General features: G+C 46.8%; 1 protein-coding gene across 1 annotated transcript in view; it reads left to right on the top strand.

The window, feature by feature from the left end:
* Nucleotides 1-27,881, top strand: part of ERICH1 (glutamate rich 1) — a 48,739-nt gene that overhangs the window by 10,226 nt on the left and 10,632 nt on the right. Inside the window, exons 2-3 of the mRNA XM_053598118.1 lie at nt 2,027-2,173; nt 15,114-15,248. Coding sequence (XP_053454093.1) covers nt 2,027-2,173; nt 15,114-15,248 — 282 coding nt within the window. The remainder of the gene's footprint in view (nt 1-2,026; nt 2,174-15,113; nt 15,249-27,881) is intronic.

A 27,881-nucleotide genomic window follows, 5' to 3' on the forward strand; every position in this document is an offset into this window, starting at 1 on the left:
TTTTGAAAATCGGTTCTTCAGCATGTGCTTGTCGCATGGGAGGAGGAGCTGCTGGCCAGGTCGTCACTCTGCTTCCTGCTCTTTAAGGTCAGCGTTGCCCTTGCTGGACCCACCCTGGGGCTCTGGTCTGTGCTGCACCTGCCGCAGGCATTTCCTTGCCGGTTCTCTCAGTATTTTCGTGTTTCTAGATGAGGGCTTTAGCCGCATGTCTGGATTAGCGACTGGTCCCAGCCAGTCTTTGGCTCTGAGCTTCCTTGTCCTTGGTTATAAAACATGGTGACTGGTTACCATTTATATTAGAATCTGTTCCAGTTTCTGAAAATTTTAGTTCATTGATAATTTATAGATTACCAACCTAGTCATCCAGAATTAGACGTTTACTTCTTTGCTATTTAAAGGAAATACACATGACAATTTGATTTTTATCTGAAACATTGGAATGTCCCTTGTGGACATGCCTCCAAGCACTGCAGTCCGTGTAGGAATGTTACACAGATGCTGTCTCCCGTCTCCCGTCCTCCCTGGATGGGCAAAACTCGGAGGTGTGGTCCACGTGGGTCAGCCATCCCAGGCCTTTCTGAAGATGGGTCTGGGATAGCTCACCTGGCAAATCCTCTGGGAACTAGGTTTTGACAACTGTATGTAGCATCTGGGAAAAAAAATAGCATATGGGGAATCTCTCAATGCCAGAACCTCCTTGGTCCCTGGTAATACATGATCATACTATTACGGTTCATGTTTTCCACTTAAACAGGCATCTTCCTCCCTCCAGAAGGAGGCTTTTTCTGAAACCAGGGTGGCAGAGGTGGTGTTAGTGGCCACCCTTTTTATAATGACAACACCTGTTCCCTGCTCTGAGGAGGTCACTGGAAGTATTGGTAACTGTGCTGCAAGGAGTCCTTTTGTATTTCAAACCACGTTGTGTCATCACAACTGCTCCTGTCAGCATTTTACCTGAGAACAGGATGAAATCAGAAAGCACCGTGTCTGCAAGCAGCGTCCCAGGCAGAGCCGAGGGGTCGTCCCTGCTGCAACTTCCCAATCCACTTGGATTTCTGCCCCAGAAATTTCGGTCACTCCAAAGAAGATTGCCATGTTTTTGTTTCTGTAGCTCACGATGTTAAAAAAAAAAAAAAAAATACATTTCATAAACTTTTCTCCCTCACATTTTTCCATGTGCTATTTTGAGATCAGTACCTGTTCATTGACATACTTTATTCAAGACAGAAATATTCACTATGACAGTTTTTCCCCCTCTAGTTAAGACACAGGTAAACTAGAATAAACAAAGTAAAGAAAGTTCACATACTTGTTAAAAACCGTGTTAGCTACACAGAATGTATCCTCAACTAACTGTCGTTGGTACGTTCAAGTTAAGGGAGAGGCCAGACTGGGCCCTCCTGCAGGTGGAGGGACTGGGGGGTCATCCCTGTTCTGGCATCTCCTCCCCTGGCTTGGCCAGCTAACCGCCCCCTGGTATCTCAGTACTGTGTGGCCTGATCTTCAGAAAGGTCACCTGAGCCCCCACTCTGACCTCACAGACAGAACCTCACAGGGAGAAACCGAGTCAGCAGCAGCATAAATGCCTGATTATACCACCTGGGCAGCACTGCTGTGGCCATACACTTGCTATCACTGGGCTGTACCCCTGGGGGGCGGTCAGCTGCAGTTTAGGAAGCAGGAGCGTCTTACTATGGAAGTGTCAGGGGTCCTCCAGGGATGGTGTCTGGGGCCCCCCCAGGGATGGTGTTGGAGGTTCCCCAGGACAGTGTTAGGGGTTCCCCTAGGGGCAGTGTTTGGAGTCCTCTAAGGTCAGAGTCTAGGTCCCCTGGAGACAGTGCAGGGTTGTCCCTTGAAAGGCAGCTTTGGGAGGTCCTGGAGTGCTGTGCCCCATGGGGAGGGCCTATGACCTTGGCTCTCAGATGGTATTGTTAGGGTGTTTTTGTGTTTTTAAAAATAAAAGCTGATTTATAAAGTCTGCTGTAAGTCGTAACATTCTTTTCTCCTCTCCTGGGTGCCCTGACAGTGTTTGTTGAGAAGGTGCTGCAGAAACTATTTCCTAGTGTTCCACATGGCCAAGAAAAGAGGGAGCTCCAAGCCCCAACTGTCAACAGTCCACCCAAGAACGTGATCTCTGAGAGTATGAGAGCCGAGCGTGTCCGGCCCCGGACAGGTGAGGTTGCTTTCAGGTGTGGGTCATCGGACTTCACATGGGGGAGTGTGTCTCAGGCTTCTCACTCCTCACAGCACCCAGCAGGGTGTGAGCCTCACTGTGCACAGAGGTGCTGGTGGAACCATGCTGAGACCCAGGCCCTTCCGCCATGCTGGCCACGGTGAGACCCATGCTGGCCATGCTGAGGGGCCTGGGTCTTCAGCCATGCTGGCCACGCGGAGACCAGGGCCCTTCAGCCATGCTGGCCACGCTGAGACCCAGGCCCTCAGCCATGCTGGCCACGCGGAGACCCAGGCCCTCAGCCATGCTGGCCACGCGGAGACCCAGGCCCTCAGCCCTGCTGGCCACGCTGAGACCCAGGCCCTCAGCCATGCTGGCCACGCTGAGACCCAGGCCCTCAGCCATGCTGGCCACGCTGAGACCAAGGCCCTCAGCCATGCTGGCCACGCTGAGACCCAGGCCCCCCAGCCATGCTGGCCACGCTGAGACCCAGGCCCCTGAGCCATGCTGGCCATGCTGAGACCCAGGCACTCAGTCATGCTGGCCACGCTGAGACCCAGGCCCCTCAGCCACGCTGGCCTCAGTGAGACCCAGGCCCCTCAGCCATGCTGGCCATGCTGAGACCCAGGCCCTTAGCCATGCTGGCCACGCTGAGACCCAGGCCCTCAGCCATGCTGGCCACGCTGAGACCAAGGCCCTCAGCCATGCTGGTCACACTGAGACCCAGGCCCCTCAGCCATGATGGCCACGCTGAGACCCAGGCCCCTCAGCCATGCTGGCCACGCTGAGACCCAGGCCCTCAGCCTCGCTGGCCACGCTGAGACCCAGGCCCTCAGCCATGCTGGCCACGCTGAGACCCAGGCCCTCAGCCTCGCTGGCCACGCTGAGACCCAGGCCCTCAGCCATGCTGGCCACGCTGAGACCCAGGCCCTCAGCCTCGCTGGCCACGCTGAGACCCAGGCCCTCAGCCATGCTGGTCACGCTGAGACCCAGGCCCTCAGCCATGCTGGTCACGCTGAGACCCAGGCCCCTCAGCCATGCTGGTCACGCTGAGACCCAGGCCCTCAGCCATGCTGGCCACGCTGAGACCCAGGCCCTCAGCCATGCTGGCCACGCTGAGACCCAGGCCCTCAGCCTCGCTGGCCACGCTGAGACCCAGGCCCTCAGCCATGCTGGTCACGCTGAGACCCAGGCCCCTCAGCCATGCGGGCCACGCTGAGACCCTGGCCCTCAGCCTCGCTGGCCACGCTGAGACCCAGGCCCCTCAGCCATGCTGGTCACGCTGAGACCCAGGCCCTCAGCCATGCTGGTCACGCTGAGACCCAGGCCCCTCAGCCACGATGGCCACGCTGAGACCCAGGCCCCTCAGCCACGATGGCCACGCTGAGACCCAGGCCCCTCAGCCACGATGGCCACGCTGAGACCCAGGCCCCTCAGCCACGCTGGCCACGCTGAGACCCAGGCCCCTCAGCCACGCTGGCCACGCTGAGACCCAGGCCCCTCAGCCATGCTGGTCACGCTGAGACCCAGGCCCTCAGCCTCACTGGCCGCAGGGCTCCTTTCTGTTGCACTTTTTCCCCTCGTGCTCTGGCCATGGCAGTGAGACTCAGGGTGGGTCTGGCTGGGCCAGGCTTTGTTGTCCTCTGAGGACACCTGCCTCTCTCAGTCCCCTCACTGTCCTGAGGCCCACATGGCCTTTATGGCCCCTTGACTAGTGTCCACTAGGGACAGGCGCCTGTGTTTCTTCATTCCCAGTCTTAGGAAGATGTCTGTCCTGTGACAACCATACCAGAGGTCATGTGGGTGGCAGGGTCATCTTCAGTAAGGGGTTTTGTCAGGTCTGGTTCCCTCAGTGCCAGACTACTGGGAATTTGTTCTCCATAGGATTCCATTCGTAAGGGCCACTGGTCTGCTAGATCTCAACAGGCTGACCCTGTGGGCCCACACATCAGCTTCTAGCCCTGGAGGCAGATCTCCATATACTTGGGATATATTTTACCACAGAAATGATGTGATGCGTAGTGATTAGATTCCTAGGCAAGCCCAGAAAGCCTCTTTAACCTGTGAAATGACGAACACCTATGGGCCCTGCTCTGACTTTGGATGCAGTAGACTTAAGACAAGTGATACGGAAAACGTTTTCTTTACTTCTAGGTACAGCATCACACTGAGCACACTTTTCCTACCAGACAAATAGGTGCATTCTGTGTTCCCTTTCTGTATTCTTCTCAAATGACTTAATGTTTTCAAGATATTATAAGTTCCACGTCATGTCCCCCAGTCTTCACATGCAAGCACACCTCACTCTAACTTCACTGCCTTGCTCTGTGGAGAACCCAGCAAACTTGTAGGACTGTGTTTGGGGATGGGGTCTTTGAAAGGTGATTAAGGTTAGGAGGTGGAGCAAGATGGCAGCAACCCCTCACAGTGAGACAGGGACAGAGGACTCCAGCCACGTCTATCTGAGGTGACCTGCCCAGAAATACCACTCCAGGGACGTAGTGAAGCAGTAGGGGATTCCAGGAGCCAAAGAGGAGGTCAGGAGCAGTGGAAGACCAGCACAGAAGGAGAGTGCCTGGGTGTGGGCAGAAGCCAGCTGGTCCTCTGGCAGAGGGCTAGAGAAAGGGAAGGCCTGTTATGCAGGGGGGGTTTTTGGACTTGGGTGCTCGGTGGAACTGCCTTGAACTTGAACAATGCCCAGTGGACAGGATTCAACCACCGGGTGGAGTGGAATGTCCATCAGCTCAGCAATTAGCAGGGTGCCACTATTGTGAGAAGGCCACTGGAGAAGAAAAATCTGCAGAGTCATAGTGGATGGCTCTGGGGAGCCTGCTGAGCTCGGGCAGCCACCTTAGGGTGAGTCGAACAGTTGTACCCCTGGGAAAGCCACTTTGTGCCCAGGGAGCGTTGCTTGGAAAGTCAAGGTGGGGAGCTTCGGGGCACCAACCCTGTGGGGGGGGATTAAATGTTAGCAAAGTGACCAACCCATGATTGAAGGCAAATAAATCACAAAGATGGGACTAGATCTCCTCATCAACTAGGTAGTGACTTCCAGCCCCCATCTTATACAGCAAAATTAACATGCATGTTTTGAGTCTTCTAACACCACAGTGCCACCTGTTGTCCAGGCAATCCATTGTTTTATGTACCTCTTTTCTCTTTTTTTCCTGTATTCTTGGAGCACTAATTTGTATTTGAGAAATATATTGTAATGTATATTGTTTTCTTTTCTCAAGTTTTTCTTTAGATTTTTTTGTTTGTTTTTCTTTTGTAGTTTTACTTTCTTGAATAGCAAAGGCTCCATTTTTGTTAAGATTTTTCTGCTTTTTTTATTCTTTTTTTTCTATTTCTCTCCTTTTCTCTCTCTTTTGGTAGAGATTTTTCTACTTTTCTCATCTTTCCAAATATATTTCTCAAACAACAACTAAGATCTTTTCCTTGTTTTTTTACATCTTATATAATTTTATTTTATTAATTTTTTTCTACTCTTTTTTTTTTTTTTTTTTCTTAAGAAGAGCTATGACTGGGCGGCGCCTGTGGCTCAGTGAGTAGGGCGCTGGCCCCATATGCCGAGGGTGGCAGGTTCAAACCCAGCCCTGGCCAAACTGCAACAAAAAAATAGCCGGGCGTTGTGGCAGGCACCTGTAGTCCCAGCTGCTCGGGAGGCTGAGGCAAGAGAATCGCGTAAGCCCAGGAGTTGGAGGTTGCTGTGAGCCGTGTGACGCCACAGCTCTCTACCAAGGGCGGTACGGTGAGACTCTGTCTCTACAAAAAAAAAAAAAAAAAAAAAGAAGAGCTATGACTTTATTATGTCTTTTTTTTCTTTCTTTCTTTTTTCCTGTAGTTTTTGGCCGGGGCTGGGTTTGAACCCACCACTTCTAGCATATGGGGCCAGCGCCCTACCCCTTTGAGCCACAGGTGCCACCCTTTCTACTCTGTTTTATTCCATTTCATTCTGTATTCTATTTATGAGACAGACCCTCACTCTGAGGCCTGGGATGGGGTGTCATGGCACTAGCCTCATTTAGGGTATCCTTCTTGCTTTGGCCTTTGGGAAGAAGGTATTGGTAGGTCTCCATTGTAACATACTGCTGTTTTTTTTCTATACTTGGCGATTTGGGGGTCTTGCTTTTGCTCAGGCTGGTAAGGAGCTCCACCCAACCCAGCTCCCCAGAGTCCTGTGATTGTGAGTGTGGGTCAAAGGACCCTGCCAAACACCACTGTTGCGCTTGTCTCTCCCTTTCTGTCCTCTTCCTCTCCTTTTCTTTTTTTCATTTTTTCCTTTCACACCACTTTATCTCTTTCTTTATCTTTTTCTTCTTTTTCTCCCTTCTTGCTCTTTATTCTTCTCTTCCTTTGGCCCTATACCAAAAGGAGACTTCAACACATAAGCATAGAGACAAGATAATTTAAAGTGAAGGAGGAAGTGATAGGAAAAAGGGATCATGAGGTAGCTACCACAAAGGATTCCACCTATAAAAAAATTATGGAAGTGATAGAAAGGAAATTTAAAGTATAGATGGCAAAAATACTGAAAGGAATTGAAGAAAAGTGGAAAATCAACAAAAGAAACTGACCCAAATGATGAATGAAAGGCATGAAGAAATGAAGAAGGATATACCAGAGCTTAAGGAATTGAAAGAGTCAATCAGGGAACTTATAGATGCAGTAGAAAGTATCAATAACATTACACCATGGAGAAGAAAGAATCATCAGAGCTAGGGAATAAGGTTCTTGTGCTAACACAGGAACTTAAAGAGGCAGAAAAGAAGAAAGAAGTTGCAGAGTGATCACTTAGAGAATTATGGGACTTCATGAAGTGCTCAAACATATAAATTGTAAGTATCTCTGAAGGAGAAGCAGAATGACCCAAAGGAATGGAAGCCCTACTGGAGGATATCACAAAGGAAAATTTCCCAAGCATCACGGAAGATTCTGACACAATACTTCTAAAGGGATATCGAACCCTGGGTCATCTCAGCACTAACAGAACATCTCCAAAGCACGTTACAATGAACCTGTCCAAAGTCAAAATGAAAGAAAATTCTGAAAGCAACCTGAAATAAGCACCAATTGACCTACAGGGGATGATCAATCAGGGTGTCAGCAGACTTTTGAGCTGAAACTTTTCAAGTGAGAAGAGAGTGGTCATCTACCCTTAACCTTCTTAAACAAAACAATGTTTAGCCCATAATTTGGTATCCAGCTAAACTAATCTTCAAAATCAGTGCAGAAATCAAATCTTTTACTGACATGCAAACGTTGAGGAAATTCACCAAAATAAGACCAGCGCTACAGGAAATACTCAGACCTGTTTTCCACACTGACCACACAATGGACCACCAGAAAAATAAACACCCACAAACTAAAGGACAAAATCTAGCTTCCACAATGTGCACAGGATAAAACAAAGTAATGAATTTTCACAAAATAAGGTGAATAGAACTCCACCATACATCTCAATTCTCTCAATAAATGCAAATGGCTTCAATTCCTCACTGAAGAGGCACAGGCTGGCTGATTGGATAAAAAGAAAAAAAGCATAAGCAATCTATATCTGTCTCTGGGAAACACACCTAACCTTATTTCAGGCAAATAGAAATCAGAAGAAAGTAGGGGTCTCCATCTTATTTTCAGATACAAGTGGATTTAAAGCAACTAAAGTTAAGAAAAGCAAAGATAGTCACTTTATTCTAGTCGAAGAAATAAGACAACAAGAAGACATTTCAATTCTAAATATTTATGCACCCAACTTAAATGCTCCGAATTTATGAAATGGACCTTAATTGGTCTGAACAATATGATATCCTATAACACCAGAATAGCTGGGGACTTTAACATCTCTCTGAAAGAACTAGACAGATCCTCTAAACAGAAACTAAACAAAGAAACAAGGGGACTTAAATGTGCCCTTAGAACAATTGGGCTTAATAGACATACAAAACATACCATCTCAAACCTAATGAATATACATTCTTCTCTATGGAACATATTCCAAAATAGATCGTATCCTAATATACATATCAAAACCTCAACAAATTAAATGAACTGAAATTATGCCTTGTATCTTTTCAGGCGCCAAGGCAATAAAGGTTAAACTCAACTCTAAGAAAAATTTTCATCCTCACACAAAGGCATGGAATCTAAACAACCTTAGGCTGAATGACAGTTGGGTCAAGGAGAAGATAAAGGAAGAAATCACTAAATTTCTCAAATATAACAACAATGAAGCTACAACTTACCAAAACCCATGGATACTGCAAAATTAGTCCTAATAGGGAAATTTATCTCATTAGATGCCTACATCAAAAAAACAGAAAGAGCACATTAACAACCTAATGCAGCATCTCAAGGAAATGGAAAAGGAAGAGCAGTCCAATCCCAAACCTAGTAGAAGAAAAGAAATGCCCAAAATGAAATCAGAAATAAATGAAATTGGAAACAAAAGAATTATTCAGAAAATTAATGAAACAAAAATTTGTAAGATAAACAAAGTCAATAAACCTTTGACCAGATTAACTGGAAATAGAAAAGTATGATGTCTAATAACCTCCAAAAAGGGAAATAACAACAGATACCACAGAGATACAGAGATTATCTCTGACTACTACAAAATCTCTATGCTCATGAATTTGACAATGTGGAGGAAATGAACCAATACCAAGAATACTATCTTCCTAGACTTAACCAGGAAGAAATAGATCTCGTGAACAGACCAATATTGAGCACTGAAATCGAAGAAACAATAAAAAAAAATCTTCCAATCAAAACAAACCTTCAACCAGATGACTTCACATCAGAATTCTATCACACCTTCAAAGATGAGCTTATACCTATAATACAGAACCTATTCCAAAACATTGAGAAGGAAGGAACCTTCCCCATCACATTTTATGAAGCAAACATGACCCTGGTACCAAAATCATGAAAGGACCCAACTAAAAAGGAGAACTACAGACCAGTTTCGTTAATGAATATCCGTGCAAAAATACTGAGTAAAATCTTAGCAAGTAGATTACAGCTACACATTTAAAAAATTGTACATCAACAATCAAGTAGGCTTCATCACACAGATACAAAGTTGGTTTAACATATGGAAATCCTTGCTCAGCACCCCTAGCTGAGTGGTTAGGGCACTGGCCACATACACCAGGACTGGCGGGTTTGAACCTGGCCCAGGCCTACTAAACAACAATGACAACTACAACAAAAAAAAAATGCCAAGCATTGTGGTAGGCACTTGTAACCCTAGCTACTTGGGAGGCTGATGCAAGAGAATTGCTTAAACCCAAGAGTTTGAGGTTTCTGTGAGCTGTGATGCCATAGCAACATAGCGAGACTCTGTCTCAAAAAAAGAAATACGGAAATCCACAAATGTAATTTACCATATGAATAGAAGAAAAAACAAAGACCTTGTGATCCTCTCAATATGTGCAGAAAAAGCATTTGATAAAATTCAGCATAATTTTCTAACAAGAACACTTATTAGAGGGGGCACATTTCTTAAGCTGATTGAAGTCATCTACGACAAACCCACAGCTGATATGATACTGAATGGAGTAAAACTGAAAGCTTTTCCACTTAGAACTAGAACCAGACAGGGATATCCTCTATCACCAATACTATTCAACATAGGTTTTTTGTTTTCTTTTATTTTTTGAGACAGAGTCTCACTTTGTCACCCTCAGTAGAGTGCTATTGCATCATAGCTCGCAGCAATCTCAAAGTCTTGGGCTCAAGCAATTCTCTTGCCTCAGCCTCCCAAGTAGCTGAGACTACAGGTACCCACTACAGTGCCCGGCTATTTTTAGAGACAGGTTTTGTTCAGGCTTGTCTTGAACCTGTGAGCTCAAGCAATCCACCTGTCTCGGCCTCCCAGAGTGCTAGGATTACAGGCATGAGCCACCACATCCAGCTATTCAACATAGTTTTAGAAGTTATAGCCAATGCAGTCAGACAAGAAGGACATTAAGGACATCCAAATGGGGGCAGAGAAGGTCAATTTCTCACTCTTTACTGATGATGTGATCTTATAGTTAGAGAATCTCAGACTCAACCACAAGACTCCTGGAAGTGATCAGGAAATAACGTAATGTTTCAGGGTATAAAATCAATGTCCACAAATCAGTAGCCTTTGTATACACCAATAACAACCAAGTTGAGAAGCAAATCAAGGACGCAATTCCCTTCACATTAGCTTCAAAGAAAATGAAATACATAGAAATATACCTAACAAAAAAGGTGAAGGATCTCTACAAAGAGAGTTATGAAACCCTAAGGAAAGAAATAGCAGAGTACATTAACAAATGGAAGAACATAGCATGCTCTTGGCTGGGAAGAACCATCATTGAACAATCATCAAAATGTCCATACTACCCAAAGCAATCTACAGATTTAATGCAATCTCCATTAAAATACCAACATCATACTTTGAAGAACTCAAAAACAATAGTTATTCCTTTTATGTGGAACCAGAAAAAAAACCCACATAGCCAAGGCAATTCTTAGTAATAAAAATGACGCTGGAAGCACCATTCTACCAGACTTCAGGCTATATTACAAGTCCACAGTAGTCAACACAGCATGGTATTGACACAAAAATAGAGACATAGACATATGGGACAGGATAGAAAACTAAGGATGAGGCTTGGCACCCGTAGCACAGTGGTTATGGTGCCAGCCACATACACCAAGGCTGGCAGGTTCGAACCTAGTCCAGGCCAGCTAAACAACAGTGACAACTGCAACAGAAAATAGCCAGGCAATGTGGCAGGTGCCTATAGTCCAGCTACTTGGGAGGCTAAGGCAAGAGAATCACTTAAGCCCAAGAGTTGGAGGTTGCTGTAATCTAGTTGCCATGGCGCTCAACCAAGAGTGAGACTCTGTCTCGAAAAAAAAAAAAGAAAACTAAGAGATGAAACCAGCCTCTTATCGCCACCTGATCTTTGATAAATCACACAAAAGCATACACTGGGAAAAAGAATTGTTAATAAATGGTGTTGGGAGAACTGGATAAAACACTGAAACTGTACCCACACCTTTCACTACTTACAAAAATTGACTCAAGATAGATATGGATAAAAGATTTAAATGTAAGACATGAATCTATAAAACCTTAGAAGAAGGTTTGGGAAAAATTCTTAAGGATGGAGAAAGAGTTTATGAAGAAGACTTCAATGGCAATACAGCAACAAAAATAAACAACTTGGATTTAATTAAGCTGAAAAGCTCTGCACAGGTAAGAACACAACAATTAAAGTAAAACAACCTTTAGAATGGGAAAAGATATTTGCATGTTACAACTCTGACAAAGGGTTGATAACTAGAAACGACAGAGAACTCAAATTAATCAACAAACAGGAAAAAACAATTCCGTCTATCAGTGGGCAAGAGATATGAACAGAACCTTTTCTGGGGAAGACAGACAAAAGGCTAACAAACATATGAAAAAAATGCAAATAGTCCCCGATCATCAGAGAAATGCAAGTCAAAACCACCCTCATATGGTAGCTAACTCCCATGAAAATAGCCCACACCACCAAGTTGCAAAGCTGCAGATGCTGGTGTGGATGTGGGGAGAAGGATTCACTTTTACACTGTTGATGGGACTGTAAACTAGTACAGCCTCTTTGAAAAGAAGTATAGAGAATCCTCAAAGAACTTAAAATAGATCTTCAGTTTGATCCCATAATCCCTTTACTAGGCATTTACCGAGAAGGAAAAAAAAAAAAAAACACTTTATCGTAAGGACATTTGGACTAGATAAATTTACAATTGCCAAGACATGGGAACAACCAAAATGCCCATCATCCCAGGAATGATTAACAGAGTGTGTATGTGTACTGTGGACTACTAGCCATAAGTGGGGACTTTACAGCTTTTGTATTAACCTGGATGGAGTTTAAATATATTTTTTTTAGTAAAGTATCACAAGAATGGAAAAACAAGTATCCAATGTACTCAATACTAATATGAAGACAGTATATGATTTAATATATGCCCATATAAGAGAAAAACTCAATTCATTTCAAGTTCGGAGGAGGGCTATGGAGGGAGGAGGAGAGGAGGAGAGAGGGGGAAGGGAGTGGTATGCTCTTGGGTATAGGATGCAACTGCAATAGGGACTCAACCTAACAAATGAAACATTGTCACCTAATTGTACCCTCACATTAATCTGAAATTTAAAAATAGAACAAAAAAGAAAAAAGTAGTGTCAAGGAAAAAATAGTGATTAAGGTTAAAGGAAGCCATGGGCCTAATCCAATGTGACTATAAGCAAAGAAGGTTAGGACACAGACACCCACGGAGGGATGGCCCTGTGACAACAGGAAGATGGTGGCCAAAGGCAGAGGCCTGGTACTGATTTTCCCCTAGCCTGCCAGGTCTCAAACTTCAGGCCTCCTGAATTGGGAGACAATGAAATTTCTGTTTAACTCACCCAATCTGTGATGTAATGTAGTGGCAGCCCTAGCAATACCTGTCCTACCTATTAAAAATATACTTGTTTTTCAGTCAAAGTAACAAAGTTTGAAAAGGCAGTTAATCAAAACCTGAAAAAAATTAAGAAGGAATCTCCTGGAACTAACACAGGGTTAAGGATTATAGCAGGGTTGTAGTATACAAAAGTCAACTGCTTCCCTATACACTAGCAATGAACAAGTGGGACTTGAAATCAAAAACACAGTATCGGCTGGGCACGGTGGCTCAGGCCTATAATCCCAGCTGTCCGGGGGGGGCAAGGCAGGATTGTTTCCAGACAGCCCAGCTAGTGGGCAGCCAAGGACCGGTCAGGTGCAGACACCCCAGCCAGCAGTTCTTCACCTGGTTGACTCGTGTGTGGGATCAGCATGCTCTCCTTTATTCATTATTGCTTTCTTCAGAACAGAACAGAGGGCGGCTGGGAAAAGTGTGTTTCCACTGGTGGGGGGCTCGTGTTGTGGACATGTCTTCTTTACGCTGTCCAGCGGCCTGGCTGTCTCGTTGCCTGCCCAGACTCAGGCCACTGGCTCTCTCAGTTTTTCTCAGGACCTTCACCCTCAGGGGCTAGAATCTGACCTCTCTGGCCTGTCCAAGGGGTCAGAGGTCCCAGGAGCTGTGCTGAAAGACACTGACTTCTCTGCACATGATCAGAGAGGACAACTGGAGGAGGATCCTCTGGCCAGTGGCTGTGCCATCAACATAACTGATCTCTTCCCTGCTGAGTAAGGGGTCCATGTCCTCACAGTGGACTGTAAATTACCCAAAGAATTTAAAAGTTAGACCAAAGTTATTATTTTGTAAATGGCCACCTTAATTTACAGATGAACAAACTGAGATAATGTTCCACACCCTTCATTTTGAGGTGGCAGCATTATTGCTCACCGCCTAGAAGCCCAGCTTTAATTCAGTGTGCAGTTTCCTAACAGGCAGATGGTCTCCCTGACACATTGCATTTTAGCTCATTTTTTAAATGCATGAATATTTCCCATTGCTTCACTTCCATGGTGCCTGCGGTGTTCATCCTAATGAGTAAGTTAACAATGAAGTTTTGTTTGACTTTCTTATTAAGAACAATTTAGCCTTGGGCGGTGCCTGTGGCTCAAAGGAATAGGGCGCCAGCCCCATATGCCAGAGGTGGCGGGTTCAAACCCAGCTCTGGCCAAAAACTGCAAAAAAAAGAACGATTTAGCTGATTAAAGATTCCAAAACTATTCTGTGAAAATTGATCAAATATTAATGCTGCCAGATATGGGTCAGGTCTCCATCCCCCTGGATTCTGGCAGGAAATAACGTGAGTGTTAATCAACTGCAGTGAATCAGATTAATCCCAGAAGTAGGATCCTGGCAACTCAGCTTCAAAAAAGTAAAATACACTGACATCAAAAGAATTTGGAAATGTTTCAAGTTTTACACTGAAAATCTTTATGTTTAAATATCTTGAAACCACACATTCTATCATATATTAGTTATTTTGCTCAATCTCTACCATATTGTTTTAAAAATAAAATGCACATTATCCATGAAAAGACCAACTGAGATATTTGCCTGTATTTGTCAAGTACTCGAGCACAACTCTGCCGTGTTTCACAAGAGATGAACTGCCGCCCAGCTCTGCGGCAGGGTATGGGCAGACGTGGCCGTCTCACCATGGCCCTTCCAGACAACCTGCTCTGCAAATCAGCAATTCCCTTCCCAGAAATTTATCCAAAAGAACCAAAGTCTGAGTTCTCAAAAAGGTACTACATGGCAAGTGATACTGTGGCTGCTGCCTGTGAGAGTGACAGCTTGAAGTTACCTTCATTGTCCCCGTTTGGAGAGTGGTGTCTTTGATTACATTCTAATTTCCTGTACCACGGGAGACTGCAGCCACTAAAAGCAGATACAGACTTAGAGACATCGTAATATTCTATCATATTATATTTACTTTTAAATGATTTTATACAGATAGGATACAAATGTATAATCTGTATACATGCATAATAAAATGTATGTGCCATGATCCCACGAAGATACCCGTGTGTGTGTCTGTGTGTGTGCACAGTGTGTACATGTTAGCACGTGTGGATAAAAATTCCAGAAGACTACACACTGAGATTCACGATGTGGGGATAAAGGAGATGTTACATCAACCGTTTATATTTTCTGCTGCATACTCAGCAATTAGTTATGTTTTCGTATCATATTATGAAAACCTGGAAGTTTAATAGATAATTTAATAGGAATTTAAATAATCATAGATCATTCCTTCTGCCTTGCTGGATATATAGGTGAATGTTCTTCTGGGAAAATACATGGCATCTTAAAATCAGTATTTATATCAGTGGTTAGAGTTGAGCTATTTGATTTCATGTCTTTACAGAATTTAACTGGAGAAATCCTGTTGATGTAATCAGGGTGAACAAGTGCCTAATTGCCTATGTCGTATTCTCCAGTTCATGCTATGTTCCTTTTTTTCTTGCAGATGGTGACACTACGGCCCAGTCTGGGAGGCGGCTCTACACTGTGAGTCTGCCTCCAGAGGGGTATGCTCCCTGTGTGCCAGAGCCACACCACAGCCGGCACCCTGAGAACGTTTCCAGCGGTGAGAGCTCAGAAGGTGAGACCTTGAGGCGGGAGGGGAGCATCTTTGCAGACACAGTGCCACCTCCCATGTCCCAGTGTTTAAGTGAGCTGAGTCCAGATGTGCGGCAAGGGTGTGGTGAGTCCCCGGCCTGCACGACCCGCATTCATGCGTGCTGGTACCTTCTCAGCCAGTGGGCATGGGTGTGGAAACCTCGCTCTGACGGAGGGGAGATTTAAAGTGGGAATACGATTATAGCTGTATTTGTTGCTGCATTAAAAGAAACATGGAATTAAATGTGACAAATGTTGACAGTGCTTGTCTTGGTATAATAGAACTTGTTTTCCTTAATTTTCCAAGTTTTTCAAAATTTCTGAGATTATATATCAATTTTACGATCAAGGAGTCATTTATTTTGTAGCTTCTCTGGCTGGTGACTGTCTCATGAATGAAGGGAAAGGTTCTCACCCTCAGCCGGTCCCCATGGGGCAGGAGGAGCTGAGATTGTACCTTGAGCATGAAAGGGTTTTTCTTGGAATTTACTTTGAGCGTGAAAGGGTTTTCTCCATACAAAGACCATTTGAAAACTTCTTGAGAGAAATTTGGAATTTTCAAATACAAATTTTCCTCAGGTGATTTTTAACATGTATGAACTAGGAAACTCTATACTGTAAACCTTAATTAACTTACTTATCAAGAAAACGTGGTTTTCTAGTGTATTGATCTTTCCAGCTTCATAATTAAAAGATTGGAAATCATAAAACCAAAAACGGGGAAACCAGTGTTTAGAAAAATGCAGTTTCCTCTCTGCTCACATACACAGCCATCAGCACGGAAGCCTTCTGGGGCCAAGCATAGGTCGCTGCTCACCACCAAGCATTGCCCAGGTCCCCAGCAAATGGACCCGCTGGCCAGTGTCCTCAGTCCCCCAGACCCCCAGGTACCAGTGGGGCTCTGGTTCCTCTGACCCACTGGCTTCAAGTTGTGGATCTGTCCACTTCTCCTAGGGTGTGGTTAACTTGCTTGGCAGCTCACTGGTTTATAATAAAGGGCATTAGAAAGGGTGTGGACAGGAGCTGTGTCAGCAAGGGAGGGCAGAGCTTCAGTGCCCCTACCCTGGCTGCGTCCCTAGGCCCCATGTGTCTAGCTCTCTGGAAGCTCCTGAGCCCATTCTCTGGGCTGTCACAGACAACACATAGAAATGTGACTGTCTTCAGGGTATGGGCACAACCCTCTCTGGAAAGAGGCTCAGGAGCTGCAGTTAGGAAGGCTGAGATGAGAGGCCCCAGCCCAGCCCCTAGGCTGAAGTGCCCAGTGTTGTGACAGCCACGGGAGCTATGACACTGTCTCCCTTCCAGCACACCGCTCCTAGTGAAGTGCCCTGGGCTTTCCCCAACATGCTTCCTGCAGGCTTCAGGCCTCAGTGGGCATCTCACTCACCCCTAACGTTGCCTCATCTTCTGCCAGCTGCAACTGGACCACTCCCTCTGCTTCAGGCAGTGGGTCTCACGAGAGGCCCCTCAGCTCAGGTCAGGACATTAGCCCTGGCTGAAGAGGCTGACACAGCCTTTCAGAAGAGCTTTGCACAAACTTATTAATCAAATTCAGGTGAGATCAGTATCTTTTACCTTTGAACACTTGTAACTCATCTCAAAATGCTTTGATTTGCTTTTTTCCTATCTATTTATTTAAATATATTTTTGCCCTTGGGAGGGTGTTTGAAATGGTGGTGGGATCTCAGCAGCACGTGGGAGTGGGGGTGGGGCAGTGCCCAGGGGTGGGTTTGTTCTCAGAAGAGCCTAAGAACGAGCACTGGCAAAGGCAGGTCAGAAGGTCAGTTCTTCAGGGAAGTTTTTGAGGACGCTTCTGATCGCTGACTTTCACTTAGAATACACAGGACTCACAAATCAATTAAGTAGTAATTCTAGAAATGTGCAGGAGAAATGCCTCATTTGCTTCTGCTGTGGCTGCTGCTGCTCACCAGTCACCGTGCCACAGATCCCCATGGTTCTGGGTGGACATGCACAGCCCGTTCTGCAGGGATAACCCTGAGGCTGACTTGGATCGGAGCCCATGCGGACAGGAGCCAAGGCAGGTTAGACGTGGTGCCTAAACCCAGGGCTGGCCCCTCCTGGCTACTCAGCCTCCGAGACTGGCCTCCAGCCCCTGTAGGCCCCTCCAAGCAGCACTGGCCAAATGCCTACTTTCAGGACTGTCCTGGATCCTTTGACCTGGTGTCCTTGGTACATGGCTCAGCCCCTTACGGAAAATAGAAATATAGTTCTTATTAACTTTTCAAGTTGTTTGTCCCCTGTGCCAATGCCGGGGCTCCGGCGACTGCTGGAGGGGTATGTGTCCCTGAGCTGCTGTAAAAGAAACAAGCCCTGCTACTTAATTTTTAGAAGAAAATGCAGTCTCCAACGTGCCTTTTCCCCCCAGGTTTTCAAGAGTTACCCACTGGCCAGCAACTTATCTGTTGGCAGCCTGTCAGCCTATGACGAAGGGCGTAGAGAGTCCCACCCAAGGGAAACATGGACCCTTCAAGATGTTAGGTTTCAGAAACACTTGACTTTATGTCACGCCAGATCCTGGGAAAACCATATGCCTCATTTTATGTTAATATACCTCTCTATAAAAATATCATTTTGGAATTTCATGTTTTACATTTATCTTTTATTGCAGATTAGTTAAGACATGGAAAGTATTTTAGTGGTTTTTGGTTTTTGCTTGTTTTATAAAACTGTTATTTAAAATCTTGTTCCTAATTTACTGTACGGTCACTAGCAATTACATAAAAATCCAGGTGAAATATATTCCCTTTAGAGTTCAATGCTGAAAAGTGTTTTGGTTCTTATGAGCTAGTGAACTCTTATTCATGGATAAAAAAATACGTTACTCACCGGGACCCATTCTGCTTTGGCTGCCAGGAAGCTCAGACTTCACCTTCTCTCTCTTTTTTTTTTTTTATTTTATTTTATTTATTTATTTCATTGCAGTTGTTTCCTTTGGGCTCCATCATCTAGTTACCTTTCCTCATTCTTAATTGCTAAACTCCTTCTTTTTTGAAACATGCATCCAGAGAGTTTCTTTTAAGGAAACTGTTGCCTTGAAACAGAGTTTTCTGAGCTTCCTCATACCCTTTTTGAAAGTGCACAGAGTAATCAAGGCCCAGCAGCTGCCGCACTCTCCTGCACCTCATGAGTGTTTGTGTTGGGCTGAGTGGTCAGGCCACTGGTGCAAAGATGACAGAGAGGGCTCTTGGCTTTAGCAGCTCATCCTCACTGGGCAGACTTGTGTGTAGGTGGCCTTAGGGGTGGCTGATGAGTTATCTAAAGAATAAATAACAGGCTCAGTGCCTGTAGCTCAAGCAGAATAAGGCGCCAGCCACATACACCTGAGCTGGCAAGTTCAAATCCAGCCCAGCCCCACCAAACAATAATGACGGCTGCAACCAAAAAACAGCCGAGCGTTGTGGTGGGCGCCTGTAGTCCCGGCTACTTGGGAGGTGGAGGCAGGAGAATCGCTTGAGCCCAGGAGTCGGAGGTTGCTGTGAGCTGTGATGCCACGGCACTCTACCCAGGGTGACAGCTTGAGGCTCTGTCTCAAATAAATAAATAAATAATAAGTAACAGTGTCAAGGCCATGGATCACGGAGCCGGCCTTCCGCCTTGTGTGTGAGGCACTAGCTGTGTGGCAGGACATCTGGGCCCTCGGATGCATGTTTGTGCGGGAGGAGCCCTGTGTGCCCCCAGCAGGCCACAGGTGAACCACACAGGGTGAGCGGTTTGGGACCAGAGTTCCAGGGGCTTTGGACAGAGCTCAACACACCCCCTGCCTTTCCTCCCTGGGGGATCCTTCCCAGTGACCTCCTTGGAGGTATTTTGACAATTTCCCTACAACTTTCGTCCCTTTTCAGATTTTGCCCATGAACTCAAACACTCTGTTTTTGCTTTACTGCCTCCATTCCCAGGGGTACTACAGGGCTCCTCATTCTCAGGGTTCTTGCCACCCACCTGCAGTGCAGGGAGGGACCCACATAGTATCCTCAGGCGTCTATAATGAAGGGAACAGGACCCCCCCCATCAGGTGGCCTGTGGCAGGGAGGGCAGCAGCCAGGGCTGGAGCACGAGAGGAGGGTGGCCTGCCCTGTGGGAGAGGCACAGCAGCTGCAGGACCTCCTTCCATCTCCCCTGCCCACCTTGACAAAATTGTTGTCTGCCCTGGCTGTGCTTTCGCAGCTCCCTGTCCTCAGGCTCCCAGGTCCTTACCCTCCTGCACCCTGGCACCTGCTCTGCACCATGCAGTGAGGCTGACACTATCCCTGGCACATCATCTGTTGACCCCCGTGGAGAGTTCAGCTTGTCAGAGATGTACCACATGAGGCTGTAGCCACCTTCACAATCCTGCCAGTGTCCAGCTGGCAGGTCCACTCCGCCTCCTCCAGACCTGGGCCCTCAGCCCCACAGCCCCGTGTGCTGGCCGTGGCCTTCCCTACTTGTTCAGGCCTCAGTTTCCCTGGACAGGCAGACGCACATGTTTACGTGCTGATGAAACCTGGTTTATTGGAATGTGAACAAACATGAGCATCTCACTTTGTGTTCCCTGGGGTGTTGCAGCCCTCAGGGTGGAGGAAAATCTCACCTTGATATTTTGTGAATGGGGTTAAGTAATTATTTATAAAAGCAAGTGTCAGACTGGGTTCCCAATCCAAAGGGCTTCCTGTATTGACATGGCTCTGTGCCCAGACCAGCAGCAGAGCTGTTAGAATCCAGCCTTTTGCCTGGGAAGCTGGTGGTTTTATTTTAGTGCCGAGCATGACTGCGGGAGCTACAGACTCAGCCCTGGCCTTGGGAACATAAGCCAAACACACAGTCCCAGCATGGATCCTGCAAGCAGCACAGACCCTGCCGTGGTGCTCAGACCTCCCTGGCGCTGTCCAGACCTGGGCAGCTTCTGTCTTTGCTGGAGGGTCCTGTCTTATGACATTGCTCTGCCATCCTGGCAAGCCAGGCAGTAGGTGGGCTGGCTTCCACTCCCTGGACTAATGAGGCTGGCAGAGTCCCGGCCGAGTCCAGATTCACTTAAGGGCGGAGCCAGCCGGCAGCAGTTTCACTCTGGACCCACTGACTGGTTGTAGTTGTGTCAAAGCCCATGCTCACTCTCTGGGCAGGTGAGGGTTGGTCCTCACTCAGGTCAGGTGAGGGTTGTTCACTCCTGGGCTGCTGCTTCCTACTCTGGGTGCACCACCTTAGGGTCCCACTCTGGGGTGCCCAGAAGCCTCATGTGTGAGATGAGACCTGTGAGCAGCTGGGACTGTGTGTGGGGTCACATGTGTCCCTTGGATTCTCACTGATCTGATGACACCAGAGAGCCCAGAAGGACACAGGTGTGACAGTTGTTGGTGTGAACCTTGAGGCTGTGCACCGGTGGGACCCGCACAGGCAATGACTGCCTGGGGAGAGTGGAGGAGAGATAATGACTTTGTTCTGGTTGCTGTTTGTTTTCTAAAAATGTAGCCACTCAGTTTCCAAACCATCATTTCACATCGTCGTAAGAAATGTGGGTTAGACAGACATTTAGATCTTGGTAAGCCTTTTTTCCCTATTTTTAGCTTTCAGTGACTATGTTATAATGATAGTGATGTATGAATACTTTTATTAGATATTGATTACGTTTCTTCAGCAAACAGTGTTTCATAATGAGATATGAGGAGAAGGCAGGAACTTAGTGAGGAAAAAATGTGCAAATTCCCTGATGCTAGAGGGACCCTGCCATCCCCCTACAACCAGGCCCAGGCCCTGGGGTGTGCCCAGATGTCCCAGGAAGGAAAACAGGGATCTTCACAGAGGAAGAGAAATGAGCCAGAGTCTTCAGAGCCAAGCGTTCCCTGTAGCTCCATTTTAAATTAAGATCCGGAACTAACTGAGCCTTGAATTAGTTTTCAACTCAAAGTCATGAGTCCAAGAGAAAAAGAAGCATGTACCTAATACTTCATGGTGTCAGGGACTTTCATAGGCACAGCCACGCTAACCCCAGGTCCTCTGTCCTCACACTCTCATCCCCCGGGTCCCCTGGTCCTCACACTCCCATCCCCCGGGTGCCCTGGTCCTCACACTCTCATCCCCCGGGTCCCCTGGTCCTCACACTCTCATCCCCCGGGTCCCCTGGTCCTCACACTCCCATCCCCCAGGTGCCCTGGTCCTCACACTCTCATCCCCCGGGTCCCCTGGTCCTCACACTCCCATCCCCCGGGTCCCCTGGTCCTCACACTCTCATCCCCCGGGTGCCCTGGTCCTCACACTCTCATCCCCCGGGTCCCCTGGTCCTCACACTCCCATCCCCCGGGTCCCCTGGTCCTCACACTCTCATCCCCCGGGTGCCCTGGTCCTCACAGTCTCATCCCCCGGGTCCCCTGGTCCTCACACTCTCATCCCCCTGGTCCCCTGGTCCTCACACTCTCATCCCCCGGGTGCCCTAGTCCTCACAGTCTCATCCCCCGGGTGCCCTGGTCCTCACACTCTCATCCCCCGGGTGCCCTGGTCCTCACACTCTCATCCCCCGGGTGTCGTGGTCCTCACACTCTGATCCCCCGGGTGCCCTTGTCCTCACACTCTCATCCCCCGGGTGCCCTGGTCCTCACACTCTCATCCCCCGGGTGCCCTGGTCCTCACACTCTCATCCCCCGGGTGCCCTTGTCCTCACACTCTCATCCCCCGGGTCCCCTGGTCCTCACACTCTCGGTCCTTTGGCTCCCCTGTTCCTCCCTGTCTCTGTCTCCTGGTGCTATCATCCTTACTGACTTGGTCCCTGGGTACTATTGTCATAACTGTCACAGTTCATGGGTGCCATGTTCATTGTCACCTGGAGTCCACCGTGGTGCGCAGGGAACCTACTGGCAGCCGGTAGGTCTTTGCCCTGCCAGTGTTGAATCCGTGAGTTGGACCTGAGTTGTCCCACCTGGGAGTCCGTGTGCTGCTGCACGTCCCCTGTCTGTGCCACTTCTTTAGGGCCTGACCTTGGCCTGAGACCCTGGACTGGCCCAGGTACACTGGGCACCTTACCACACTCCTGGACCAGGGTCTGGGGAGGCGGGACATGGACACGCCTTTTCCTGCTTTGTTCTCCATCTGGAGACCTGAGCTTCATCTGGAAGGTTTTTCTGCAGATCACCCACACCTGCCTGGCGGTGCTGCGGCCGGCCTCATGTTAACACAGTTGTGTTTGTGAGAATGTATGTACTTTATTTAAATCACTTACAGCTTCATGTTTATTGAATAATTTCAATATGTCTTTTCCTCATTAGAACTGTTTTAGTTACTTTCTTAACTTTCTCATTCTTTAAACATCAAACATTTCTCTTTATCTATTTTAATTCACGGTTCTGATGGTTTTAAGGAGTGCAGCACTTTATTGCCCTATTTTAAACCATTTGTGTTATTGCTTATGAAATTTGTATCATTTTGTTGGTCATTTTATGGAAAGTTATCATAGACAATTATCAAATCCAAATGTGAATTGTTTTTGAAAATACCCATCAAAGTGTTTTTATGGGGGAGGCACCACCTGGCTACTCTTTCTTGTAAGTGCCTGTCAATTTTTAAGACTCAAATATGCACAAACATGAAAGGTAGAAATTTTTGAATACATATCATTAAAGCCTATTAAATGAACCTTAAGAATTTTGGAGAGTATTTTGGCATCAAAATCTGTCTTCAGAGGAATATAGGAACTAATCTTATTGAAGATGATTAAATAATGTATATTTGACTGCATATTTAGGAAAGCAGATATTTAGTTTAGCAAAAGATAAGAACATTTTCACTTGGGAGAGTAGAACCAAGCTTTCCTGGTTCAAACCCAGCCCCGGCAAAAAACTGCAAAAAAAAAAACAACTTGGCATCGGATTGTTGCATTTTAATTCAGCTCCCATTTCGACCACATCGGGATTGGTGTCATTTGGAATCGGAAGCTAAGTGATATCTGTGGCTAAAGCAACCCCCGGATGACACACCTGTTTCCAGACATGCAGTCCTTTTCTCCCCAGTCCCCTTGGGTCACTACTGCCCCAACCCCATGCCACTTGGCCAGAACTTTATCCTCAAATTACCAACCAAACACAAAAACAAACCCTGTCTGTGGGCAGGTCTTTTGTACAGAAGATGGCTGCCTCCATCCCCTTGACCACCACCACCCCTTGTCCATTCTGAGTCCCTCAGGGTCTCCAGCCTCCCTACCTGGGGCCCTCCTGGCTGGATGTGCTCTCTGCCCCTCCGTGTTCATATCTGTGAGACCCCAATTCTCACGCTGCTGAATGTGCATAATCCATATGTGTTATTACAAGGTATCTTCCTGAAGTAACTGGATTCATCATATTTCGTCACGTTTTAAAGATTTGCTGTCATGTGTATGGTTCAGATCGACATTAAATGGAAACTACTCTTTGCTTAGCACCTCGGAGACATTGTTAGCTTGAGGGTAATTATCAGATGCCATTTGTGGCCTCAGCTTTGAATCTAGAATAAAACTCTCATTCCCTTCCAAACACCTAGTGTTTGTCTGTAACGTGGCACAGCTGTGTGAGTTGGAAGACGCTGAGGGCTGTGGCTATTTTTGGTACCTGTTTCTACCCCAGCAATTCATCAGAACATAGGTGCCAAATAGAAGCTAAGAGAGTTTTGACAAATTGTGATTATTTTAAAAATTAGCATGTCTAAAAGGTGTGCTTTAGGCATAGCAGATTTTCAGAGTTGACCACTCTTGACTATAAATAGGCCTCAGCTCTGCCCCTGGCTCCCCTGTGGCTTTGTGCATGGTGTGAGGAGTCAGCCTGCGGCCTTGACAGGGTGTGTGCAGCAGGCTGTGGGCGTCCAGTGTTCTGCGGTAAAGGGGCCTCATTCCAAGGCGGGACTCCTGGAGTAGACAAGATCAAGCTGAGGATTCTGAGTCATCAGGTGAAGCCCAGTTGGTGTTTGCTCCTTGGTGTTCTGGGCCAGTGCAAGTGGGGATTGGTTCTTCCCCCATCCTGGTTTCTGGGGATCCTCCCCTTTGATCAGACTTGAGGAACCCTGAGGTTGAAACTGTGAGTGATGCGATGTCTGGTGGAAAAGAAAAAGAAGTTCCAGACACTCGCCCAGGAAGTGGGGGCTGAGGAGCAGGTGGGGTCAGGGATGGGGGGGTCACTGAGAGGAGCTCCAGGGGTCTGGCTGAAGCCCTGGGAGGACTCTTGCTGAGGACAGGTGGGAGTACCGGGAGTGGAGGAGGACACATCCGGTCTTGGGGGTGAGAGGTATGGGGGACGGGAGGAGGTGCAGGCACCTCACGGAAGCTTGGCCAAGCAGAGAGTTCTTTATCAATGGGCATCTTTTCACACAGATGTGAACGCTGTTCTGTTTTTAAGAATGTTTCTGGTTTGGCAAGAAGCCAAGCAACGTAATGGTGAGCACCCTTATAAAGAAGCAGGTATGCTGAATGGACAGTGCTCAGTAACTGCATTCTGTGGTTTCTGGTGGCACAGCCTGTGAAAGTTTACTGTGTCTAAATTAATTTGAGAAATGCAGCTTTCTAAATTACTATCAGCCTCGCATTCTTCCTGAAACTTCAGTCCCCAAGGAAACCTTTCTCCACCTCCTATGTGAAAATTAAACAAACATCTCTGTTCTCAGTTGCCAAATGTGGCAGCCCATGGTGATACCTCTTGCCACAGTTGTAGGTAGGCTGTGTTTTACGTAGGCTGTGACTTTTCTCTGTGAGCTCAGTAGGTATTTTTTACCATGCCTCATTGTCTTGAAGCATTAGAACCTTCAAGATCTTAGTGGGCAGCACTCCTAGGGCCTGGCACGTGGGGACTTGAGGATGGGGCCACTTCTCACATCCTGTTTACAGCAAGAGCATAGCAGGGGAGCTGGGAGAGAGGCCACCAAGCCAGTGTGGCAGAGCTGGGCAGATACTGTGATGTGATCTGTGAACAGTTCCGTGAGGTACAGTGAACACATAGCTGCACAGGTGTGAAGTGTGCATTGTAACGAGTTTTGACATAAGTGTCACCTCTGACGCTGTTGTCACAGTCAAAATAGTGACCACGTCCAGCACAGCCAGGTCTCCTCAGGGCCCCTCCTGCCCTTCCCTGCACTGTTCAGTGGATCTGCTCCCCAGGAATCTGTATGAATGGACCCCCGTGGTCCGTGAGACATGGGGGGGCAGTCTAGGCTTTTCCACTCACTTTCATGAGTGGATCATGTCGTGTGTGTTGGTGGTTTTCCTTTTCACGCTAGGCAGTACTCTACTCATGGACAAGGTCCGAAAATAGAGTCCGTGAACTCATTCTAGAAAAGTTGCTACATACCACCTCATTGCTGCATATCATCACGGTGCCCTTTGAGGTGCTCCCCTGGGCAAGCCAGGCACCAGAGCCTACTGTGCACTTCAAAGCAATTTTGGAACTCTTTCTGGAATGGCCCTCAGAGCTGCCATCATATGAGGCCTTACAAGTTTGCAAATTCATCCTAGAAAAGGTACTGTGAAGGGTGGACTAGGTGCTGGTGTTGGTGCATAGCTTCCCAAGGGGAGCATCTCGAAGGTGACTGTAGTGATATTCAGCAGTGAGATATATCACACTTTTTCTAGGGTGAGTCCTTGAACTTAATCATCAGACCTCGTCTGCACACACCCACCCGTGACAGAGAGCTCCTCTGTAGAGTCCTTTGAATTGTGTATGTATTTCCCCCGTCAGTGGTCACTGTCACATTTCTTCCTTACAGTTCTCGCACACCTTCTCTCTCTTGCTCACACCTGCACTGCCCAGACCCCCAGAAAGAGTGACCGCAGGTGATGGGCGTCACCACCCTCCTGTCTGAGGAAGGGTTTCCAGTGTTCTGCAATCACATGTGATGCTAACCATGGGTTTCTGTGGATACCCTGTATGATTCAGATTCTCCTTTTGATTTCTACTTTGATACCTGTATGAGATTTTACCATCTATTGGTGTCAATGTTTTGGTTTTTTGAGACAGCATCTCACTCTCTTGCACAGGCTAGAGTGCCATGGTGTCAGCCGAGCTCACAGCAACCTCAAACTCATGAGCTCAAGCGATCCTCCTGCCTCAGCCTCCCAAGTAGCTGGGACGATATTCGCCTACCACAATGCCCCGCTAGTTTTTCAACTTTTAGTAGAGACAAGGTCTTGCTCTTGCCCAGGCTGGTCTCAAACTTCTGAGCTCCAGCAATCCCTCCACCTCAGCCTCCCAGAGTGCTAGGATTACAGGCATGGAAGGGCCCTCCAGCCCAAGGATTAGAGGCTGTAGTGAGCTGTGCAGATACTATCGCCCTTCAGCCTGGGTGACAGAGCGAGACCCCGATATCAATTAAAAAAAAAAAAAAGAGATTTTCTGTTTCTTCATAGGGCTATGGGATAAACTGTACTTTTCTCAGAATTCTTCCTTTCTTACAGGTTTTCTGATTTATTTGCATAGAGTTGTTTGTAGAACCCTTTTTTTTTTTAATCTTTTATTTTTTTTAAGGACAGACAGAATCTGGCTCTGTCCCCAGGCTGGCGTACAGTGGCATCATCACAGATCACTACAGCCTTGGACTCCTGGGCTTATATGATGATCCTCCTCCTAGAGCCTCCTGAGGAGCTGGGACTATAGGCGCCCACCACGACACCCAGCTAATTTTTCTATTTTTGTAGAGACAAGGTCTCACTCTTGCTCAGGCTAGTCTTGAACTTCTGAGCTCAAGTGATCCTCCCGCCTCAGCCTTCCAGAGTGCTGGGATTACAGCCTGAGCTACGGAGTCGGGCCTATTTTCAGCTTTCATATCAGCAGCACCTGAAGTAGCATGTTTTGTATCCCCGATGTTGGTTATTTTTACCTTCTCCCTTCTGAAGCAGTCTCACAGTTATTTGTCTTATTTCTTTCTTCAAAGTTTTGAGGCTCGTTGATTTCTCTCTATTGTACTATTTCCCTTTTCTTTGTTTTCCATGCTTAGATTCTTTCTTTCTACTTTCGTTGGGTTTCATTTGCTTGTTTTTATTCTACTTTGAGGTAAATGCTTACATCATTGATTTAACCTTTCTTCTTTCCTGAGATAGTTATACAAAAATTTCCTTTGAAGCAGGATTTAGTGATATCCCATAAATTCTGAGATATCATGATTTGATTGGATTTAAAATGATGTTCTCCTTATTAAAAGTAGCAGTATCTGCTCAGTGCCCTAAACTTAGAAATCAGAAAAATATGGTGGAAACAAAACAATCTATGCTTAACATCACCCAAAGATAATCGCAGTAAACATCTTGGGTCTGGACTTCCAATATTTTCTTTTAACGTACATTGTTTTCCTTTTCCAAAGTATACATACACGCACATCTGCATGGAAAGGCGTGGTCTGTGTGTTGTTCTATAGCCTGTTTTTTCACCTCCTTTTAAAATTATGATTTTGTAATCTCGTAAAGATGACAGGTCCGTAGTGTCATCATTCTTAACAGGCAGCTGCATATATCACCACTTAGAAAGAGAACGGACCCCAGATTATAAGGCTGGTAACTGGCTGGACAAGCTGGAAGGGCCAACAGAGCAGGATGACGCTGGTGACAGGCCTGGTGCCCTCACCCTGCTCCTAGCAGTGAGAAGGGTCCCCTACAAACTATAGCATCAGTCCCAGAGGAGTTTTT

The sequence above is a fragment of the Nycticebus coucang genome, chromosome 7 (genome assembly GCF_027406575.1).
Source record: "Nycticebus coucang isolate mNycCou1 chromosome 7, mNycCou1.pri, whole genome shotgun sequence".
Taxonomy (NCBI): Eukaryota; Metazoa; Chordata; class Mammalia; order Primates; family Lorisidae; genus Nycticebus; species Nycticebus coucang.